Genomic DNA, 21,608 nt, shown 5'->3' with positions numbered 1-21,608 from the left:
GAAGCATGAAACATATTTAAAAACTGAGAAGGCTCTTTAAATTCAAGTGATTTCCTATATATGTCTCAGATCCTTCTTCTCACTTCTAAAATTACTAAGGCTGGGATAAATCCTGATCCATCTCTGTTGCTTACAGTTGAGGTTGCAGAGGGTAAAAAGAAAAAGGAAAAAAAAGTATTGTGAGGCTCACTTTCACAATTTCACAATATACCAGTCTAAGCTGTCTGCCAGCTGAACCAAGTGAGTGGACAGGCAATGAGGAATAGTATACATAAGCAGCAACTGAAGTTTAGCTTCTGTATAAAGAGCAACCTCACAGTTCAGATTCACCAACACGGCATAACAAAACATCAGAGCACTGCTACAAACTGTCCTTCCAAGTATGTTTATCTCAATTTTAAGAGAGAAATCATGTACATATGTAAATAACAAAATTTGAGCATACCATTAGACACAGGACGCTTAGATAAATTTCCAGTGATGTCTTTAAGCCATCTTGCAAGACCCCAAATGCAACAAGTGTACACATAAAGGAAATTATTTTCTTACAACAGTTAGCTTTGGTCTTTTTAAAAGCAGAGAATTTAAAAAAGCCAATAAAACCTTCTTTAAATTTTTGTTTAAAGATAAGCTTTTATAATTCAATCTTGAGAGAAATTTAACCCTTTCTATGAAACTATAACTTTCCATACCTTTGGTAAAGAAATACACTCTGGTTCCATCTCCTCGTACATAAAAATTTTCTGACAAGCAATGACCTAAGAAATTGGGACAGTAATGCAAAAGGACATGTCACTTTTTTTTTTGCAAAAAGTTAAAATGAACAATGAACTACAAAGCCATTCAGGAATTACCTTTTTTAAAACGAAGTTGAGCTGTATCATATCTTCCATAGTCTCGAAATAACAACATTCCTCCAGGTTTCAGTAGCTTAGCCAACCTATTTACAACCCCTTGCATCCTTAGAAAATAGATGGGATACTGTTGATATTTGCAAACATAAGCAACCAAGTGTGCTGCCACAGAAAGAAAAGGCAGCACCACCTAATAACAAGAGACACTTCAAGACGGGTAGTTGTGCCCAGAATTACAAACTTCGCCTATGTAAACTTAAGTTTTGTGCACAAAGGAGAAAAATGTAAATGCATAAAAAGTGAAAGTGCTTTGAGAAATCTCATCCAGCAGAACTAGAAGACATCAATTATATAGCTTGAAGAAAGTTTAATACCTTCCAATTCTGCAACCAAATCTTAGAGGTGCCTTCTAGCAGAACTGAAGCGTGTTAAAAATTTACTACAAGAGTAGCAATTATCAAAAACTAAGCACAACAGCCTGAAGAGAAATCACTAAGTAACAATTTTCTGAATAAAAATGTGTTCCTCTCACATAAATTTTCCATCTTTCCCAAGTATGTAAGTTCTGCATCACAGTTCCCTTGGTTTTCTTTTTCATTTCTCACTTTCAAAGTTTCCAGAAAAAATGTATACTGGGCAAGATGAATCTGGATCACATTTTCCTTTATGCAGTCATTTTAATTCTACGAGATGGCAGTAATGACTAACACAGCTTTGGAAAGTGGGTCTCACAATACAGATAATTACACGGAAATTTTTATGTGTGTATACACACAAATGCACACAAAAGCATCCATGTCAGCCCTGGGAGAAAAAACACAACCAACAACCACAAAAAAACCTCAAACACTATTCAAAGTCAAAGACTAATAGGAAAAGACACACAGAAATACGCAGAATACTGCTTCTACAGGCAAAGTGACTGATTTAATGAATGAAACACTATTTTCCAATATCTTTGTGGCAGCATCATGGCAGTCACAAAGATCTGAAGTCTACTGCTTGAATTGTTTCTGGAATCTGGACCCTGGCTTTGCACAACTTGTGCTCATCTCTGAACAAACAAGAAGGAGCACTATCATATATGGGAAAGGGTTTCTGTAAAGCTAATCATTAGTAACTTAAGCAGAGAAACAGTTCTCAGACTTAGGCAAATACTGTTCTGTTTGCCAAGCCCATTTTAATGACATTCTTAGTGTAGTAAATGTATTATCACACATACAGCATGTATTTCCCTTCATATAATCCAGTTAAAGGAAGAGTCAAGCAGTTTAACTTATGCCCTCCTATACATTTTTCCCATCAAAAAATGAGATTTTCACAATCAGCCAACCATAACAGTCATAAAATTTGGTTCATTAGACATAGAGAGGCATTAGCAAAGGCTAACAGTACCCAACATAATACTATACGTGAAAATTAGATCAAATTTTCTTAATCTAAACAAGTTAAAAAATTCTGGATGCATTTTGGTTTAAAAGGCCTGCATGTAAGCATTGTATGTGGCTAAATCAGCAACCTAAGTCTATATCAACATACTGCAAGCTGTTAAGTCATGAATGTTTAGTTTTGATCACTAAAAATGACTTCCTTCTAGAAGACTAGTCTGGTTTTTAATTTGCAGTTTTTTTGAATCCCTCACTTCTAATAGGGTTGTGTTTAGTTACAATATACTCCTTGTATTTTGATGGAGACTAGAGACTCACTAACGAATTAGCCTGACAAGCTTTTCTCTTGAAGCCTGAAAATGGAAAACAGCATTTAAAATACCTTGTTTTATACATATTGTAGCTTACTAAGTAATAAATTAAAGATTCATCATCTTCTTTTGCTATTCTTGAAAACCTCCAGTGAAAAGAGATTTAACCCATTTGCTTTGCCCTTTAGTCTTCATTTACCTGTCAGGATGAATAGTAGAGAGCACAAAGACAAGGAGAATGACATCCAGGATCTCATCTGGAAAAGGATAGGGTAAAGCGTCATCACACACATCATGAACAAAGGCAGAACACCAGGCTGAATTGTAGGACGAATGTGACTGTCAGAAAAAAGATGAAAAGGGGCACAGAGAGAACAGTAGTAGTTAATACGTTTACTGTGACTCAAGAAACTTTTTTTCTTCAATTATTCTGCATTGTAAAACATCTCATATAAAAGCCTATTCTGTCTGGTATCTTACTCAAGCTGAGAAGCAAGCTCACTGATGGTATTCATTCCTCTCTGCATACAGTAAGACTTTGTTCTTTGGAATATTGAAAACTTCAGTTAAAAGTTGTCAAAGCCATCACATTCTTTTTCATGAAGATGGCTTCCTGGCAGCCTCCTGAATTACGGGCTTATAAGGTACTCTAAAGCGAGCGTATGAATTACCTTTACCAGCTCCACTGCTCCTGAAGCAAAATCACAACAGTATAGAAAGGTTCCAGGTGTATTGCTAAGAAAACAAAAGCAACATCAGTTAAAAAATTATTATTGTAAAAGATGAAAGTCTACATCAGTGTTCATGGAACTACAGAGGGCCCTTTGGGGTTCTCCACAGGTTTGATCAAGCATGCCTTATTGATGTCTAGCACGTGGAAAGCCACATAGGTTGTAATGAACCAACAGGGCAGACAAATTTGTAAGAATACCAACAGGCAGTTAGTATAAAAAGAATTAGAGCCTTGTCAGGGAGGAAGCAAAAAGGAAAAGAAAGAAGGTCACAGAGGGCTGTCAGGACTGATGACAATGTCCTGGTGTTGTAACGCATAAATGCACGTTAATAGGTCACGTTTTCTTACAGAAGCACTGCATTAAATCTCTATCATGCAGTTTAATTAGCTGTATGATTTGGGCAGGGGTAGGGTGTTGCAAAAATCATCCAGTTCTGTAGATGTTTGGATTTCCATGTGTCACCTTGCTGTGCTTTTGATTAGATTAAGTAGTATTGGTTGTTTCCCTCCATTATCCCTTTTGTTTTGTAAGCCAGGATAAATAAGAATTTCCTGTAGCACTCTTTTCTCTTTCCTTCCCATCCAAGACTAAGCCAGTTGCAAATTTCCTTGTACCATTTATCATATAATAGTAATTCTAGGAAGAGGTTTTTTTCACCTCTGAAAAATTCATTTAATATAAACTGAGCAAGCCACTCAAAACCCACTGAGGGATGACCTCATGATCAACTCACGATCAATTTATTTCTTTTAAAAACATATTTGAGATTTTGGACGGATGGCTTCTTTAGAAGGGAATCAATAAACTCTCTCAGTGCCTATAAGATCTCACAGTATACACAGCTGAGTTAGTGACTTCTCTGAGGGCTCAACAGGAGAACAATTCTGGAACAAAATATACTCTGTGCTCACTGCCGAGCAAAACTTTTATCAGCTCTGTGCCCATCATGAGAATTGATGAATTTAGATATTTATTAGAGACAATGAGAAGCAGCTAGGCTTTGGACCCAGCTAGTCCCTTGGGAAAGGTTATGCTGATTTCCTAGTTGACTTGTTAGAATGTTATTTCTTTTTTTTCTTAGAGCAGAATAGGAGCTATGTAGAAAGTCAACCTAAAACAAAGACACAGCTTGATCTGGATGGTGTTCTCATGATGCATTGTACTAAAAAGCAGCAACTTAAATTTTAAGGGAGGCAGGGGGAAGCAGTTTTAAAAGCTACATTACAAACCTAAGTGAAAAATTTTTTTGTAGCCAGGGTACACTCATGCTTGACACTGGCTTCTTTTTATATGCATACAAAAGGCAATTTCTGTATTATTAAATTCAGAGTAAAAGCAAGTGTTCTATAAAGCCAGGCCTACTAAAAGGTAAGAGATGTTTCCACTCAGTCATATACAAGACAAATGAGGTAGTTTTTCAGTGTATCAACCAATGTGATCGACTGAAGGATTTGCATAAAAATAGAGATCACCAGGAAAAATATCCAAAGAGTAGATTCTTAATTATCAGAAATGTCAATCTATGACTAATGCCTCCTGTGAGGAAAACATAAAAGTTTGTCTCATCTTTTCTAATACAGCTACAGGATATCTTTTCCTGTACAGTGTTATTTTTCAAAGTTTTCATATGAAACAGGGCTCCCCTTTCATTACATGCTGTCTAAAGTAAAGCATTTCCTGTGGGATGAACATGCATTGCTATCACAGGTTTCATGGATGACCCTGGTGCATCACTTGATTCCTCCTGCTGTGTTTCCATATCTGCAAAATGGAATATTTTTGTATAGTGGTGATACTAGCAATAAAAATTCAGTTGCAGAATAATGAACTGTTCTGTACTCAAACTCTTGAAGGCATGACTAAAAGAAATCTATTTCAACCCCTGATACATACATAGTCTTTCCAATAAAACCTTCCTGCCTACATGGATGGGAGGACAAGCTGTCATAATAGTTTTTTCTAAAACTGGAAGCTAAGTGGATTAAGATGTTTCAGTGAATTAAGTAATGCAATACATAACTTGTGCCTTCCCTGACACTAAAACCTGAGGCAATGTGACAAAGTACACCAGCCAATTCAGAAACAATGCAACTTCTTTCCAGTAGATCACATGCCATTATCTACTGTCTCTGATTTTGGCCTTTTTAAGAGATACCTGGCAGCTTTACAGTGACATGTAAGACAAGAGAATATTTTGCCTGCCTGAGATTAACTACAAGAAATCAGCCTGAATGAACCTGAAGACAAAACTCTGTCATCGAATATGGTCTCCCCAAGACCAAGATTAAGCAATATGAGGAGTATCCTGTATATGGTGCTACCAACATTATCTGTGGTCTGGACACAGTAAGAATTTCAGGGCTGTAAAATGATCCACTCAACACTTTCTGCAGCACTAGTCTAGTACCAAAATTTGGAGAAAATTAAGAAGATGAGAATACAACTCTTATATTTGAAAATCCAACACTACGTACCATAGAACTTCCAAAATAGGAAAGACGCTGTTTCCAGCTCCACAACCAACCTAAAACCAGAAGAGAAACAAAGTTAAAATAAATAACCAAATAAAACCTTTTTTGTTATTTTTGTCTTAAATTAGTTGGCACACAGGACCCATTAAAGTTGAAGGTATGTTGGACAGAAAAGGTATAAACAGTTAAAGTTGAGAGAATCCATCTCTCAAACTGCATAAGAAAATGCAATATTCTTGTCCAATTTCACCACTTGGCAAGAATACGTCAACTACTTGCACTTTTAGACAAAGCACTTAAAAATATAAGTTTCCTTAGGAAATCAGAAACCCAACTTTCAATTGCAATGGAATCTGATTATCTAGCCCTATTCTGATTTGGGAGAAACTTTAAAGGAAAAACAAAGTCCATATGCTAGGTTTCTGTGAAAGTTTCTGCCATAAATGAATATAGTATGTTAAATTCTAAATGCTCACTTTTTTGATATTACTAAGCATGTTTATCAGATTTTTGAGCAATTAAGTGGAGCTTTATATGATGAGTAGAACTTTTGCAGTGCATTACCTCTAATATTCTATAAGTGGCATCACTTCCAGGGAAAGATTCTAGCCTGTCAAGTTCTTCTCCGCAATTTTTACCCTGAGGATTTTCACTAATTGTTTCTGCTTTGTTTTTATTATATACACATCCTTGTACAGCAGGAGAAGCACCTCGATAATTTTTCTTCCAGTATTTTTCTCCTTCATCAAACATTTCATTTTTGTGTGAAAAACTGTTGGTACTATTTATTTTTCTGTGTTCTGAAGATCTTTCTTCTCTTCTCAATTCTTGTCTCTTTTCTTCTGGAAGAATTTCTGGAAATTCCAGAAATAGCCAATTACGATCCTTGAAAAAGTTATTTTTATGGGTCTTGTAAAATTCATTCCAATATTTACTGGCTTCTCTCTCATATTTATCTGAAATTAAAAGAGAACAAAACCTTGGTGAATATAAGCTTAGCTACAAAATACTCTAAAGCAACATGGAATTTAGACCTCAAATATACAGTTTAAAAACCCATGGTTCCACAGACTGTACTTTTAAATTAAAACATATAGATTTTGGATTTACCTTAATCTGTGCTCAAAAATATTCCTATGAAGGTTAATTAGATTTTATGTCACTTAGGAAGGGGCAGACAGGCTTTCTGCATCACTTTTTTTAATATAGTGACATAATAGAACAGCATCACCAAAACATGCAATCTGAAGATTTCATTTGTCTCACATTATAAAAGCTATGCATCTTTTCAATTATTTAAGAAATATTAAATTGAAATTAATTTTATGTTTTATGAACTTCTGTGATCAATTGCAAATTTGTTGGTAGCTCATCATCTCTTAAAAAAACCTCAGCAATTAGAAATCCAGTTCTGTGAACATGAGTGATAGATGCTACTGCATAGCATATAGACAATAATTCATGCTTAACCATTCACCAATACAGTCAGAAGAAACATACTGGCTTTCTTACTTTCAAAACACTTTCAAGTTTTACAGTAGATCTTTTAATTCACAAAAGATTGTAACGGAATGTTAGAATGTAAAGGAATAGGACTGGAAGGGATTTCACTCAGTCAGGGAATTCATACTCCTCCACAAAGACCTCTCCAACTTATTCTTAAAATACCACCTTTCATATAGGTTTAACAACTTTCTTCAGTAATATATTACAGTCCTTAACTTTCAAAACAGTTAGAAATCTTTTCCACTACCTAACTATAACTTCTGTATTGCAATTAGGTCCAGCAATTCTTGTCCCATTAACCAAGTAGATAAAGCAGAGATTACTCACTTTTCTCTTTGCAACACCTATTTATATATTTGAAGTGCTTTACTATGCCTCCCATTAAATGTCTTTTCTAGAAACCTAACTCTCTTCTTTTTTCAATGTAACTCCTGATTTTTAGACTTTTGATAATTTTAATTCTTCTTCTCTAGATTCTTTCCAATTGATTTACTACTTTTCAGTGCTGTATTCTGGTAAAGGCATTATCAATGCAGAGCAAAAGGAGTATTTTACAAGGCTTACAGGCTGTAATCCTGTTTATAACTCCCAGCTTGCCATTTTGCAACAGCATGACTGCTGATTCAGCTAGTGATTCACCACAACCCTCAGATCTTCTTCTGCAAAATGACTACCTAACCAATTGTTCCAGAGCCTAGTATTTTTTTCAAGGAATTATTCCAAAGCCCAGTATTCTGCATTTATTTTTAGCAAACTTACATATTTCAAATTCTTTTTCCCCCCCATTTATCCAGATCTTTCTGAATCTTAATCCTGTCCTTCACCACACTTGAAACATCTCTTCACTTAATATCATCTTCAAGTCTCCAATTTCCTGAGGTCACTAATGAAAATACCAAGCAGAACTGGACACAGAATAAAACACTCCTCACCCAGCACAGCCTTCTGTTCTGAAAGGATCTCTCTAGGCATTCACTCACCCAAAAGCAGTTTCATTAGCTCTCGCTTGCCTAACTTGCTTATGAAAATGTCAAATAAAGCAAGTCAGAAGCCTGACTAAGGATAAAGTTCAGGACGTCTGCTGTTTTTCCCTTATCCCCAGGGCTTGTAACCTTCTCCAAGAAGGAAATTAGCTTGATTTTACATGATTTATTCTTGAAAAAATATTTGCTGGCCAGTATTCATCTCCTTTGTTCTTTCAAACCCAGTGTCTGCAAGCTCTGGATGTACTCTTCCAGTATTTTTCCAGGAACCGAAACTAATTATATGACTCTTCTTTTTTTCCCACCTCCCTTCTTTAAAAAAGTAAATATTCTCTTTTCTGCTTTTCCAGTCATCCATGTACTCTATGGATGTACTTTGTAACCTGTTCTTTCCCAGTTCCAGAACAATCTTTCCTCCTTCTCACCAGCACTAATTGTGCTAGCCACTGGACTGCAGCTAACCCTTTCAAAGGCAGGCTGATAAAAAGATAAGAATTACAGCTTTTTCAATGTCTCTTTTGTTGATGGTTTTCCCTTCCTTATTCCACCAAAGTACCAAACTAAATCTTTTTTCCTGTTTTTTTTCCCCCTCATTCCCAAAACATTTACAAAAGTATCTTGTTACCCCTGACATCTTTTGCTAAGTGTAGATCATATAATGTGTTGCCTTTTTAATTTTGTCCCCACTCACACTGACCCATTAATTTTTTCAATAAAAAATGCACAGAGTAAATATATGGTGCATTTCTCCTACTACTCACATTTAAATCTTAACATATTATTTCCTGAGAATTATCATTAGAGGCACAGACAGGCAGTGGGAAGTGGGAAGGAGGTGGCAGTATGCCTTGTCCTAGAAATCTGCATAATGTTTTAAAATTAACATTTAATACATCCAATTGTATTATTAAAGGGCCAGACCTGGTCATGCAGAGTAATTGCACAGACTTGTTCTATAATGTAAGTTCAGAGCTGATTGAGGTCATATATATCAGATTTCAGTAGCGTAAGTTGCACATTCACAGACTGCTCAGCTTCAGTATAAAAATAAAAACCTCTTCTAGTCAAAAGGTTTTAAAATTATTATCACCCCTTGTTACAGTCATTACTTTTCTGTAAAGTCTGCTCAGAACCCTTGTACTTAAATTCACATCAAGTTTTCCAGATTTCAGAAATGAAGGAAAGAGATACCAAAAGTCAGCCTTTCAAACTGTATTAGTATGGAATTACATAGGTTCAAGTGGAAGAACACTTCATTTTGTGTTGTTTCACTGGTCACTCCTGCACCACTGTGTAATAGCTATGCATGCAGCATTATTATCAAATTTTTGCTTCATTTTGTATATTTAAGTAGCCTACCTACTAAATTTTCCAAAGTACATAAAAATGACAAAACTAAAAAACATATAAACTTCCAAGTAAAAAAAAAATCCCTTACTTTGTCAATTGATGTTTCTCCTTAACAGAATCTTCCAACACTAGCAAGCATGCCTGAGAAGAAACTAGACATGCTAATAAGTAAATCAAATTCCTAAAAGTAGTATCATGAGTTCATTCAATTTAACATCTCTTGCCTTAAAAAGGCCCACCAGAGCTATTCTATTTTAGTGATATAATAGTACTGTTGAAATCTGTCTTGTCTTTTTCCGCTTACTGTAGTTTTCAAGGCCCCAAAATAACCTGCTCGTTAGCTTCAGTCTAGTTCATTGTTTACACAAATAGGCCAAAATGTACTTCCACTTGCAGAATGAAGCTGAAGCTTTCTGAAGGAACACTATCAGCTGTGCTTACCTATTCAAGTTCTAAACAGAGGGGCATTCATAGAAAATGTCCTTGGATTCTTGTATTTCTTGGCAATAGACAAATGCCTAATTATTCCATTTCTCACCAGCACAAACTAAGTTCTAATTGATTGTAGATGAAGAATTAAAGATTCCACGAGCTACATGGTCACACAGCTTACTTTTCAATTATGAGCTCTTTTTCAGCTTTTTATACAAACCAAAGGAAAATATTAGATGTAATTTTTGAAAAACAAACATTGTACTTAGATAAAGAATGTGAGAGGTAACAGAAAAAGGCAAGCTGACAATCCCAGAGCATTCAGAGTGATGAAGGGCACAAATGCAAGGCACATTCTCAGGTAATTCAAATAAACTCCAACATGTGCCTTAGTTATATCAGTGAAACTCAGCACAGGATCATAATGACACTATCTAATTTGACAGATTCAAGTCATGCTAAGTAAACTGAGGCCCAAGATATCCAAGTAATTTTTTTCAGAATATCTTTCTAAGACTATAACAAATTAAGAATCCAGTCCTCTATGACACTATCAAGTTGATACTGCAGCTTTAGCATACATAACTACCCTGGAGTTTAGTCTGTGGTTTAGTTTGCTAGTTTGAACCTGGAGCTATCATTCTTCAGAAACTCAGAACACATTAAATTTCCCTTCTGAAGATAGGCACAAAATTCATTAATCATTTACAGTGCAAACTCTGCATTGTATTGGAACACCTTCCACACAAAGTGAACATACTGCTTCCTGAAGCACTCCCAGCTCAGCCTGGCAAAGACAGCAAGGTGGGACCAGCTGGGACCAGTGCAACTTTCATGGCACTCAACTGAAATACAGTGCAATGCACAAACACAAGCTCTCTAAATAGTCTACTAATCATTAAAAAGCATTTGAACACTGTACATGGGAACTTTCATCCCCAGCACCATAGCTGGAGGTAAACTCATTCCTCTGATTCTGCAAAAGTCCCGTGTAGTAGTTTCATTCTGAAGAACTGCAAAAGGAGTCAGAACAACTGTACCATACTGATGTACTTGTTTTACATAGAGCCTATTGCTCCCCCAATTGCAAAATTGTTCAAATAAGTAACCGAATTGCTAGAAAAACACACTTTGAGATCTTTTGAGACAATAAAGGGAAAAAAACCCAAAACAAACAAAAAAATTCAGACAAGAGAATGTAGAAATAAAAACGGTGTTCCTGGATTCTAAAGCCATTTTAAATGTTTTCATAAACAGCATTAAAATAAGAATTTTTATGCCATTAGGAATTTTTTACCTTGGTCTTCCCATTGAACTTTCACAAGCGAGTTCTCTGCTGCTTTTTTCTTGGCACTCTCCTCTTCTTCTTGTGACCACTGCATATGGTCCCTGAAAAAGGCAGTTGAAGAACCAGCTTTTTCATAGGATTTTCCGTAATATTTTTTTTCCAGGAAAAACAGTATCAAATTAGCTATACTGTCTCAAATACTTCTTTTTTTTTTTTTTTGCAATCAAATGACCACAAGGAGACTGACAGGTAAAACCCAAGTTTCAGAGTATGATAGACAAGAATTAATCACCAATTAGGTAAAACTCAAGTGATTCAGAAACATCTTAAAACTGCAGAGACTGAAGTAGTATGAAGTAAGTAGTTTCCTTAATAACACAGGATTAATATATATCTTGTAGATTGAGTGTGTTTATAGGAACGTATTTTGAGTGCCCCATTAGAACCATGTTTAGCTGAATATAATAGACCTACCAACAAACACCTAATGCAAGAAACTTCTCACATTACTAGTGTTTATGATGAAGAACTGAGGTCATTTAGCAAAGAAATCAGCTGTTCCTGAAACGGGGAGCATAATCCACCTATGCAACTGGAACCAGTGGAATTGATGAACAGGATTTTACTTATTTGGGGAATAGAGACAAGTAACATTTAAAAAAAAGAATGAGACATTCATAAGAAAAGACAAGCAGTGCTACAATGGTTCCAAAGTTTATGTCCTCTCTATTTGCGTAAAGTGGTTAACCAAATGTTATGTTAATCAATTAAACCATCACAGAACCAAGCCCAGATCCGACACTGATGACTAAACTGCGTTCCCTGCAGATTCTGTGTTTGGATCAGGCTGCAATGGGAAGCGCCCAAAAATGTGCTGCTGGCTGTTTTTAAAAGCCAATCAGTTGTCCCTCCAAATCATCCAGTCTGAACAGATTAAATTAAAAAATATAATTCAAGTAATCTATTAGATCCTAATCCTACTGAAATCAACTAACTGAAAGCCCATGACTAAAATTCCATTGGTTACTATGGGAAAAGAGACAAGGTGCCAACTTGGAAGAGCTGATTGTCTCTAAAAGCTAATGAGCATCTTCCTGTTCTGTACCTGGTGATATATAGGTAATTTAATTCTTAGACCTTCACTGTTCCTCTTTTGTTAATTGTGGGAGACTAATTGGTATGTATTTGTCTGCTTGCCTCAGACTTGATTTCCGCATCTCTACTGAAATATTTCTCATTATTGTCCCCAGCAGGTTGCCTCTCCCCTTCCTGTATTTGTTCATATGCCAAATGTTCCTGTGCAGTGTCACGGCTCTAACAGACTTGCTGCAGTAGAATAAACTGAATGACCAAAAGCATTACTAGGCAGTCATCCTCTTGGAAAGACTTGCTTCCCTCACTGCTATCACCACTTTTGACCTTGCCTATTCCAGCAAGCTGAAACCAAGGACTATTCAGATGGCAAGAATACACAGTCAGCCCTTCTGACAGATGACTTGCTGTGGTATAATCTTCAGCTGATCAGTTTTAATCTATCATTGTGTGTCTGTCAGAGCCCTTAAGGGTGCCTGAAGCCCTCCATCTTCGACAACCTTTTTTTCCCTTTTTCCTTCCTTGGAAATTCATAAAGCTGAAGAAGGATCTTTTGGCTCTTTCCTAGAAATTTCTGTATGGTAGATCCCAAACAACATGACTGCAGCAGCACTTCCTGATCAAAATCTACAAAGGAGGAGACATACCATAGTTCTTATGCAAACTATTTACACAGTTTGGATGCTTCAAATGAGGCAATACAAGCTGGCAGAAATACAGGACACAGGAGAATCCTAAGCACAGAAGTGTTTAAATACAGAAGTGTTTTAAGCTGAACACTGACAGCAGCAAAGCAAGCTATCCATTTTAACCACACCAGGAGCTGTTAACATGAGTAGGCCTGATACAAGATCAAACAATGCTGCTTTTAGTTCAGCTTATTCAACTTAGTCCTTTTCCACTAACTTGTTTGCTAACATAGGGTTTAATTATCTCTGTGATAATGTGAAGACTATGCCAATTACTAACCTGAATAGAAGCAGACATTTTTTGCTCCAATGTTTAACCTTACTCATTAGTTCTCTCTTGAAATGACAGAAAAGCACCACAGCAAACATCTAAAGCATTAGTTCTCAAATTTAATCTGCTTAGTATGTCTAGCAGCAATGGTAGCAGCTCTTGGCTCTCTGCCAATTCACACACAGACAAAAAGAATGACAAAGCATGAAGTACCAAAGATGATGAGTGGAAAACAAAAGGATATCATACATCAATGCTAGAGAAGATGAATATCTTATGCTCACCCTGCATAATCTATTCAGCACTACCACCCCTCATCCTAATCCCCCTTATCTCCCTAGTGAGAACCGTGCCAATTCAGTGAGCTTCAGATCCAAGGACCTACATCTCTTCATAGCCAGGTTCTTGATTTATCAAGATCATCACAACTTCCATGCACCTCTGCTTCAACTCAGTTTCACCTGCTTTCCCTTCTGAGCTACACAGATTCATCTGCAGATCCATTTTCTAAACAACACTGTTCCGTTCACTCTCATTTTCACAATCCATCCCCACCATCTGCATCATAGTTTGATAACTCTATTAGACTGTCACCAAAGGCTAGCAGGAAAAACTGAAGCTACACACGATCAGTTTTTTGGAGGGAAATTAAAAAAAAAACACAAACAAACAAAACAAACCCAAACAACCAGAAAAACAATCCCAAAACTGAATTTCATTGAGATACAATGTTACAGAAAAAGGATGTCCTTTTCCCAAAAGATCTTTTAAAAAAGATTTTAAAATCTTTTCCTATCTTGATTACATAGTCTACATTTAAATCAGCATTTACACAGGTAAAGGATTTTAACATCTAGCAGAAGGCACTCAGCCTGGAATATGTTAAAGAACTACACTGCTTATAGATTTATGAAACACAGATTAACTTTACACTCTTAACATAATAATCAGCCAGCTTCCAGCTTTCTTGACCAAGGAACGTATGGAAGTACAGTTAACTCCAAATTTGGCCTTAAGATGGTAAGGGTTGGGGACCATGGCTTGGGGACACCTAGTTTAGAAAACACTAATAGGTAGCAGATCTAGTTAACTAAACAGTTAAATCCAAATTTAGAGACTAAAAAGAGTAACAAAGATGCTAGTTCATTAACCAGAGGACAATTTTCTGTGTCATATTCTTAAGACCTTTTTATTAATCAGAATTTGATTAGAGAATCTTTTGAAATAATTTAGATTAAAAAGCAAAGTGGACCAATGAACAAATAAAATGGACTACTAAAAAGAATAGTAATTAAAAAACAAACAGCAAGTTGAAACTTCATTTCAGAACACAACCTTGTCAAGTAACTCCTCTGACAGCTGACAGCAGAGGACACCTCTGAGGAAACTATAAGAACTGTAGATTAGTTCTATGAAGTAAGCTTAAGGCCTGAAATTTATCTGTTACTTCTATGTTACTTTACCCATTGGTTATTATTAGCCACTTCCAGTCTCTTCTTCGAATATTGCTAAATCCTTGCTATCAAAAATAGTGACACAATTCAAAAATACATTTAAAATTTATGTAGAAAGTAATTTCTTGTATAGCTTCTAAATTCACCACTTTTCATCAAATATTCCTTGGTTTTAAGTTATGAACTATAGGAAGAAAAATTCCTGGTTTCCCCAATATGTTAGGCAGATATTCTTCTACTTTCTAAACAGATTTAGATATTCTTCTATCCTCCTAACACTTCCTGTATCACTTGCTGTTTTGTATTCATCTCCATCCCAAAGCAAAAAATCTTAGCCATTTTAGTCTAATTTTCCCCCCTGTGTTGACCAGCATTCTCCCTCTTTTCCGAGCACCCATTAAATACAAAAATACCTTTTAGAGATGGGGATGCACTGTTGCAAATCAGGACAACTCCTCTGGTTAACATCTACACATTGCTATTGATCTACACAGTGATATAACTCTGCTGTTATATCGCTTATTTATGTTAAGATTCAATTTACTTTTTTTGATAATTGCACACTGTATGGAAATCTCTGCTGAATGATCTGTAACATCTTCAGTACGCCTTTAGAAGAATACAAGTAATTCACATGTTCCTTTCAAAGTGGTGTCAGTTTTAGACTAGGTTGCTAATCCAGGATGCAACATTCTTGTACCTAACAAGTAACCTTCTGCCATTATAAATAATATGGACCATCCTATTGCTACACTTTCTGTCTCTTAATTAATTACTGATGCATAACAATATTTTGCATTTCATTCCTTGACTATGTACTCAGCAGCTTTTTACAGAAGTCATTGAGAACTTTTAACAGTCAGATTACTTGTGACAATCTCAAGTTTTCTCTAGTGCTCCCTTTACATGTCTTTACTGGCAGTACCTTGTTTTTTATACACACACACACACATCATTATTCATCATAGTAAACAGTATACAAAATTATATGAAAATCAGCCTTGAAAAAACATCTCACCACATGTTATGCTCAAAGACCTTAGAAGGATCAGTTAAAATCCGTGATCCAAGTGGAGCAGCTGGTCGTCTATTACTTTGGTGCCTGTGTTGCATCTTGCTTTTCCTCAGACATAAAGCAGAAAGCCTTGTAATGAAATTCATTTTGTTCAGAGACCTGAAAACACATTTAACTCAAATTACAATTTTGCTGTAACTTAATTGTTTATGTCGCTTACATGAGAAACGGGTCAAATAACCAAGCACCAGTATCAGCTTTAGTAATAATAATCTACTACAGTTCAATTTAAATGCTTTTCGGAACAGCAACATCCCTTCAGTGCGCTGAAAACCCAAATAATCACAAAGTAGGCTGGAATGAAACCAATTGAAGGACAAATTATTCGGTATCATTTCAAAGTCCTATCAGGCAGGGGAAAGAAAAGCAATATAGGGTAAAACAATAATCCAAGTCTGATATTGCACCTTGACAAAGACAAGCAAGAAATGATCAGTAAAGAAACCACTTGTTCTAGTGGGTACATTCTGTCACCAAGATTGACTTTTTCACCCCACTCATCATCTTCAAAAGATTTCATTCTAGATCTGTGACTCTGGTTTTATGCCTTTAAATACGAAATGAAAGATTTTTATTTTTAGAGTGTAAACATTATGCACCAGAAAGCCTTTCAAAATTTCTGATCCCTACGTAATGCTCTCTTTGAAATGAATGGTCCTAAATGTTAAATTTCTACCAATGCAAATTATAAAGTGATTGAAATTTTTCTATTACGTGTATAATTCTGTCTTATACATCTATATTTTAATTTACTTGAAATTTCTTCATACAACATCAAGAAAGTCCAAGCAATGAAAGATAACAAGTGTGTGTACCTCATACCAGCATTTTTTCTTGGGTTTTTATTTTCTTTGTTTGTTTTTTTTGCATATTCTCATTAATGTAGGCTTTTTATGAGATGAATAAAATGAAATACACCTCCTAATACTACTTTTATCCTGATGTGCCTTTGTTCTTTTTTCCTTCAAATGCTCTGCATGACTTTAAAAATTATTTAGTCCTACTTTTTTTTTCTTCTTTTTTTTTTTTTGGAGTGCTGCTTCTGTAAAAACCACACATACAAATTTAATGCACTGGAAATACAAAATGTAGTTAGAAAAGAACAGGCACAAGACACTACTAGAAAACATTGTGTGCAAATTGGTTATAAAAAGAAGATTTTTATCTTGCGGAAAATAGTACTATTTGATCACAAATCTTGTACTGTGAATCAAAAATTATTAATTTGTACACATCACTACAAAATCTAGCAAAGGAATTACTAATTAAATGAACTACTACTCATTTAAGGTGTACTTTTGAATGAGTCATGCTTTAAAAAGGGCATTGTTTATTCACGTAAGCCTACAGAAAACAAAAAAGGAAAAAAGATTAAAATTTCTTTTTATTTGTGAAAGATTAAATAAAATGAAGTTTACCTTATGGCTGTCAATGCCAAATAAAATTGTTGTTAATTTTGGCTAATAAGACTGCAATTTTACCAGGATATGGGGGCACTGCCATACAGTGAAAATATATCATGTTGTCCTATTAAAAAAATCAGAATTTCTAATGTTAGCAAGTTTATTATGGCTTTTTTTTCTCAAATGTGGCTCAGCAACCAAAACAATTCCAGTTTATACTTCAATTACTACAAATTGTTTATGCTTTGTATTTGAAAATACGCATGCATTTTTCATAACACAATGCATAACTTAACATATATGGGATATAATAATTATTATGAGACATGAAAATTAAGACATTATGACAATTTCTGCAAAATGTGTAATTTACATAAAGGGAATGTTCTTGAAAACAAAACAAATAGAAAATCCTTCAAAACCCCAAACCACAATCTGAACTAAAATTATTATTATTAAATTACAGTAATGCCTGGATAAAGATTCCATTATTACAATGCAAACTGTTTACAAATCCTCTTCCTTCTTCAATCATTAGAAAAGATCTGAGTTAGTATCTTGCATTTCCTGTGCCAGCATTGATATTCACCACAAAATATGATTCAGCTGCTAGGCTAGTCACATAATTTTTTTTGGCTTTCTAAACATCTCAATAAGAACATGAAAAGATGCACAGATGGCAATTATAGTCAGATGACTAAGATGATCTTGCATCAGTAAAATCCAGATATGAAACTCTTTCTATGAAAATGTAATCCTTTGAGTGGTAAGTGAACAATTTTAGCTGATAAATTCTGGAAAAAGGAAAGAGAGTGAGGTAGGTGTGGAATTTAAATTTACTGTTGCATCCCGTGTTAAATGTGAATGAACCCCTTGGAGACATGCATGTGTATCCCTGAGAATTAAAAGTGATCCACAGATCATGAGAGAAGTGGACAACCTGGCTACTAAAAGTTGAAAAAGCATCTAAATTACTTGGAAACCTAAATAACATTTTCAGAAGCAAGTCCTTGCTCAGTTGTTTCTCTAAGTGACTTTTGTTAATGAAACATGCAAACACCCTTTGTCAGGTAACATGATCATACCCTGAAGTCACGACAGCAAGAAATGTCTGAAAGAATTAGGAGTTATTTCCTTGTTCAGAGGCACAGTCAGGAATAGTTTAAGTTTTATTACTAATCAAAGCAATTCAACCTTCATCTTTAAAGAAATTAACACTAAATTGAATTACATTAAAAATGGCTCATTTTTGTGGCAGTATACCTATTTTTCAGAAAAACTTTAAAGAAGCAATGCAATTGATAACCATGCTGAAAAGCAACATGGAAGACCTTTTTTCCCTGTGGAGTACTGCCTTTTATACTTTATAATTTTGTCATTGTTACAAGTATAGATCAGTTTAGTTGAGAAATTTTAAGAAACAGCCTTAAAACTCCTCCTCTCCTCAAACCAGCTAACACAGCACTTTTAGCAATACTTTTTGAAAGTGGACATGCAGAAGAACGAATACACATCAAAGGCAAGCTAGACCTGAAAGAATACATTTTTAATTGATGTTGCCATTAAAACCTTGAGCAGTCACACCCACAGAGACAAAAATAAAGATACAGGAGAAAGGAACTGTTTTAATGTTTTTTAATGGCGGATTACACCCCAAAACATATGTAAACCACTTAATTGATGAGTAAAATCCTTTAAAAGTATCAGTTCTGAGGGAGATGTCAGTGGAAAAAAAAACAAATCAAAAAGAACAGAAATAACCTTTTATTTCTGTCCAAGAAGCTAATTTAATGAACTTACTAGATGAAAATATTTTGACATTTGACTGATCTCCAATTACAAATATAACAACTTTTTCCATCTCCAATCACTAAGCCAACTTGTAGAGTCTCTGTTATAAAGAAAAAAAACAGCCTATATCAGGAACAGTATGTGCAGCTTATGTTACATTCCTGGACAGAAAAGTATTCTGGAAACAATTAACTTCATACAGTCCCTTTTGCTTGGCACCTAGAAGCTTATCTAGACATTTGACCATTAATCCCCAACACTCTCCTGTAAAGCACAGCTGATCTATTTTATCACCATCAAACACTACCAAAACTCAAAACACCTTACACAAAACAGATGCAAGTGACAATCATGGACACAAAGGAAAAAAATTTTCAAGATAATGGTAACACAAAAGGTATAACTATGAATTACCAGTGGCTATTTTTAAAATACATACATATTAATATTTCTTAATATTTCAAATCCAGAGGGATGGGGGCGACTACTGTCAACCAGACTCATTCATCAACTGAATGCTTACTGCTATTCTATTCTACCAAGTGACTAATCATGCCCTCTTGAGGTTTCATGATTAGTTTTTCAATTATATGCTTCCAAAAAAATATGCGCATTTGAAACAATAGGATATTTCACAACTTTTCAAACTCAGCAGATCTAAAATTTTCAACTGTTTTTCTTCCTCGTGCATAATAACCAGGAATGATGAAGACCTCCCTGTGGGCATACAGCAACTTCAGTAAAACTGCTGCAGAGCACTGACTCCCAAGGAGAAGAGAAAAACAAAAGAAAAATTATTTTGATTTATTCTGACTTCTATACAGAAAACACAGTTAACACTGGTTAAAAAGCAAAGCAGATAAAAACAAACAAAACAATGCCACCACATATGATTTTAATCACATGTACACAAATACTGAGTGAGAAATGCCTGTTCTTACACCAGCTGCCAGGTAGCCCGTCAAATATAGCCGAGGAAAGAGAAAATAGTTTCTACAATGGTAGAGGGAGAGAGAGAACGGGAGATAAAGTCTGCTGATGTTCTGAAAACATTTACTTGAATCACAGAAGAGTTACCCGTTACCCTGCACACCCTCTGCTGGCTGCTGCTTACACAGGAAGGCGGAAAAAGAAGAGAAAAAAAAGGAGCTGTGGTGTCTTTGTGTCACCACATATACATGCACAGTGAAGATGCATCTAAACCTCCAAATGCAATCACTTAAACTGTTTTTAATCCTATTTTCTACGAAATATCGAACATTTAACTGTACTGTCTAACAAAAGATGATTTGTCTCAACACAAACGATGTTTCCCTTCTATTAAAGATGATGAGAATTGGGATAGAGCAACGTGAATTTTACTACTGTCTACAATTTATATTGAAGCACTTCATTCTCTAACATTCCTGCAAGACTCTGGGTGTCCATATGGACTTCGCTTAGCTGCAACCTGCCCTGCCAGCTCTGAAGTCACTGGCAGTGTTGCAGATCCACTGGGCAGGATGCACTTACTTGTCTCACCCAGGTCTTTGAAGGAGCAACTGCAACCACCGTGTCTGTGTGTTTAACTCACTTCATCAAATAACTGTAAAGCACCAGAAAATTAAAGGCCTCTCTCTTTGCTTACAGTATCAGTGAAGATTAAAGGTTTCACTCAGAGACCCTGAAGAACAGAGACGGACAAAACACACAAAATATCAGCAACTTCCGCATTACCCCATGTGGGCGCCCGGCCTCTGGCAAGCAAGGGAAAGAAGTTTTTCCGCAGACTTCAGCTGCTCTGCCGGCAAGTAGTGACTGATAATTGTGACAACTTTTGGAATGTAGCTCTAAAAATACACAATTGAAGCGTCATCCATCTTAAGGAGTTGCTGTTGACCTTGGAGTCTTAAACAGGGTTAGACAAATCCCTTAACATTTCCAACCTTCCCCCAAGTCCCGGTACGCTCCATCCCACCCCGCCGTACCCAAAAGGGGTGGTGGCCGGTGCCACCGGCCCGCAGGTGCCAGCCCGGCCGGGGCACAGCCCGGCCGGGGCACAGCCCGGCCGGGGCACAGCTCCCGGGGCACAGCTCCCGGGGCACAGCTCCCGGGGCAGCTCGGCGGCTCTCCCCGACCCCCGCGCAGCGCCTCCCTCCTGCCCGGTCCTCCGAGCGGTGCCGGGCCGACGCCGCAGCGCTGCCGACTCGGGAGCGGCCCCGCTCCGCCACCCAGGCGCGGAACCAGCCGGCCCCGGCAGCGGCTGCGGGGCCCGGGGAGCCGCGGCGGGAGGCGAAGTCCGGGCGCGCCGCGCGATTCCGCCCCTGAAAACTACAGTACCCGGCGGGCCACGGGGAGGCGACGGCGGCGCAGGGCTGTTCGTGCCTGCTTTGCGGGAACTCGGCGCTGTGGCGGCGGGGGAAGCGCGGGGAGCGGAGCCCCGTAGGGAGGCCTCGGTGTGCGTCTCTCGGGAGTCAAGGAGCGAGAGGCCGCTCGAGCCTTTCCCCGCTTCGCTTCACCTCTCGCGGGGCTTTGAG

At 36.7% G+C, this 21,608-nt stretch overlaps 1 protein-coding gene across 16 annotated transcripts in view; it reads right to left on the bottom strand.

Moving 5' to 3' along the window:
• The window catches only part of METTL8 (methyltransferase 8, tRNA N3-cytidine), a 101,322-nt gene that overhangs the window by 21,856 nt on the left and 57,858 nt on the right, over window positions 1–21,608 (bottom strand). For 2 of the 16 annotated variants that reach the window (XR_010431945.1, XM_064660888.1), the window contains exons 1-9: window positions 20,809–21,043; window positions 15,842–15,997; window positions 11,327–11,418; window positions 6,323–6,714; window positions 5,762–5,811; window positions 3,225–3,288; window positions 2,753–2,892; window positions 855–961; window positions 693–758 (exon numbers count right to left, since the gene is read on the bottom strand). Coding sequence is in view for 14 of the 16 variants with exons in the window: in XM_064660888.1 (XP_064516958.1) it covers window positions 693–758; window positions 855–961; window positions 2,753–2,892; window positions 3,225–3,288; window positions 5,762–5,811; window positions 6,323–6,714; window positions 11,327–11,418; window positions 15,842–15,997; window positions 20,809–20,813 (1,072 nt within the window). In the remaining 2 variants the exon portion in view is untranslated. The other 14 variants (XM_064660879.1, XM_064660878.1, XM_064660884.1 and 11 more) reach the window with 13 other exon arrangements.

This window comes from Pseudopipra pipra, chromosome 7, assembly GCF_036250125.1.
Source record: "Pseudopipra pipra isolate bDixPip1 chromosome 7, bDixPip1.hap1, whole genome shotgun sequence".
Classification (NCBI taxonomy): Eukaryota; Metazoa; Chordata; class Aves; order Passeriformes; family Pipridae; genus Pseudopipra; species Pseudopipra pipra.
This window is presented reverse-complemented; position numbering and strand designations above follow the sequence as displayed.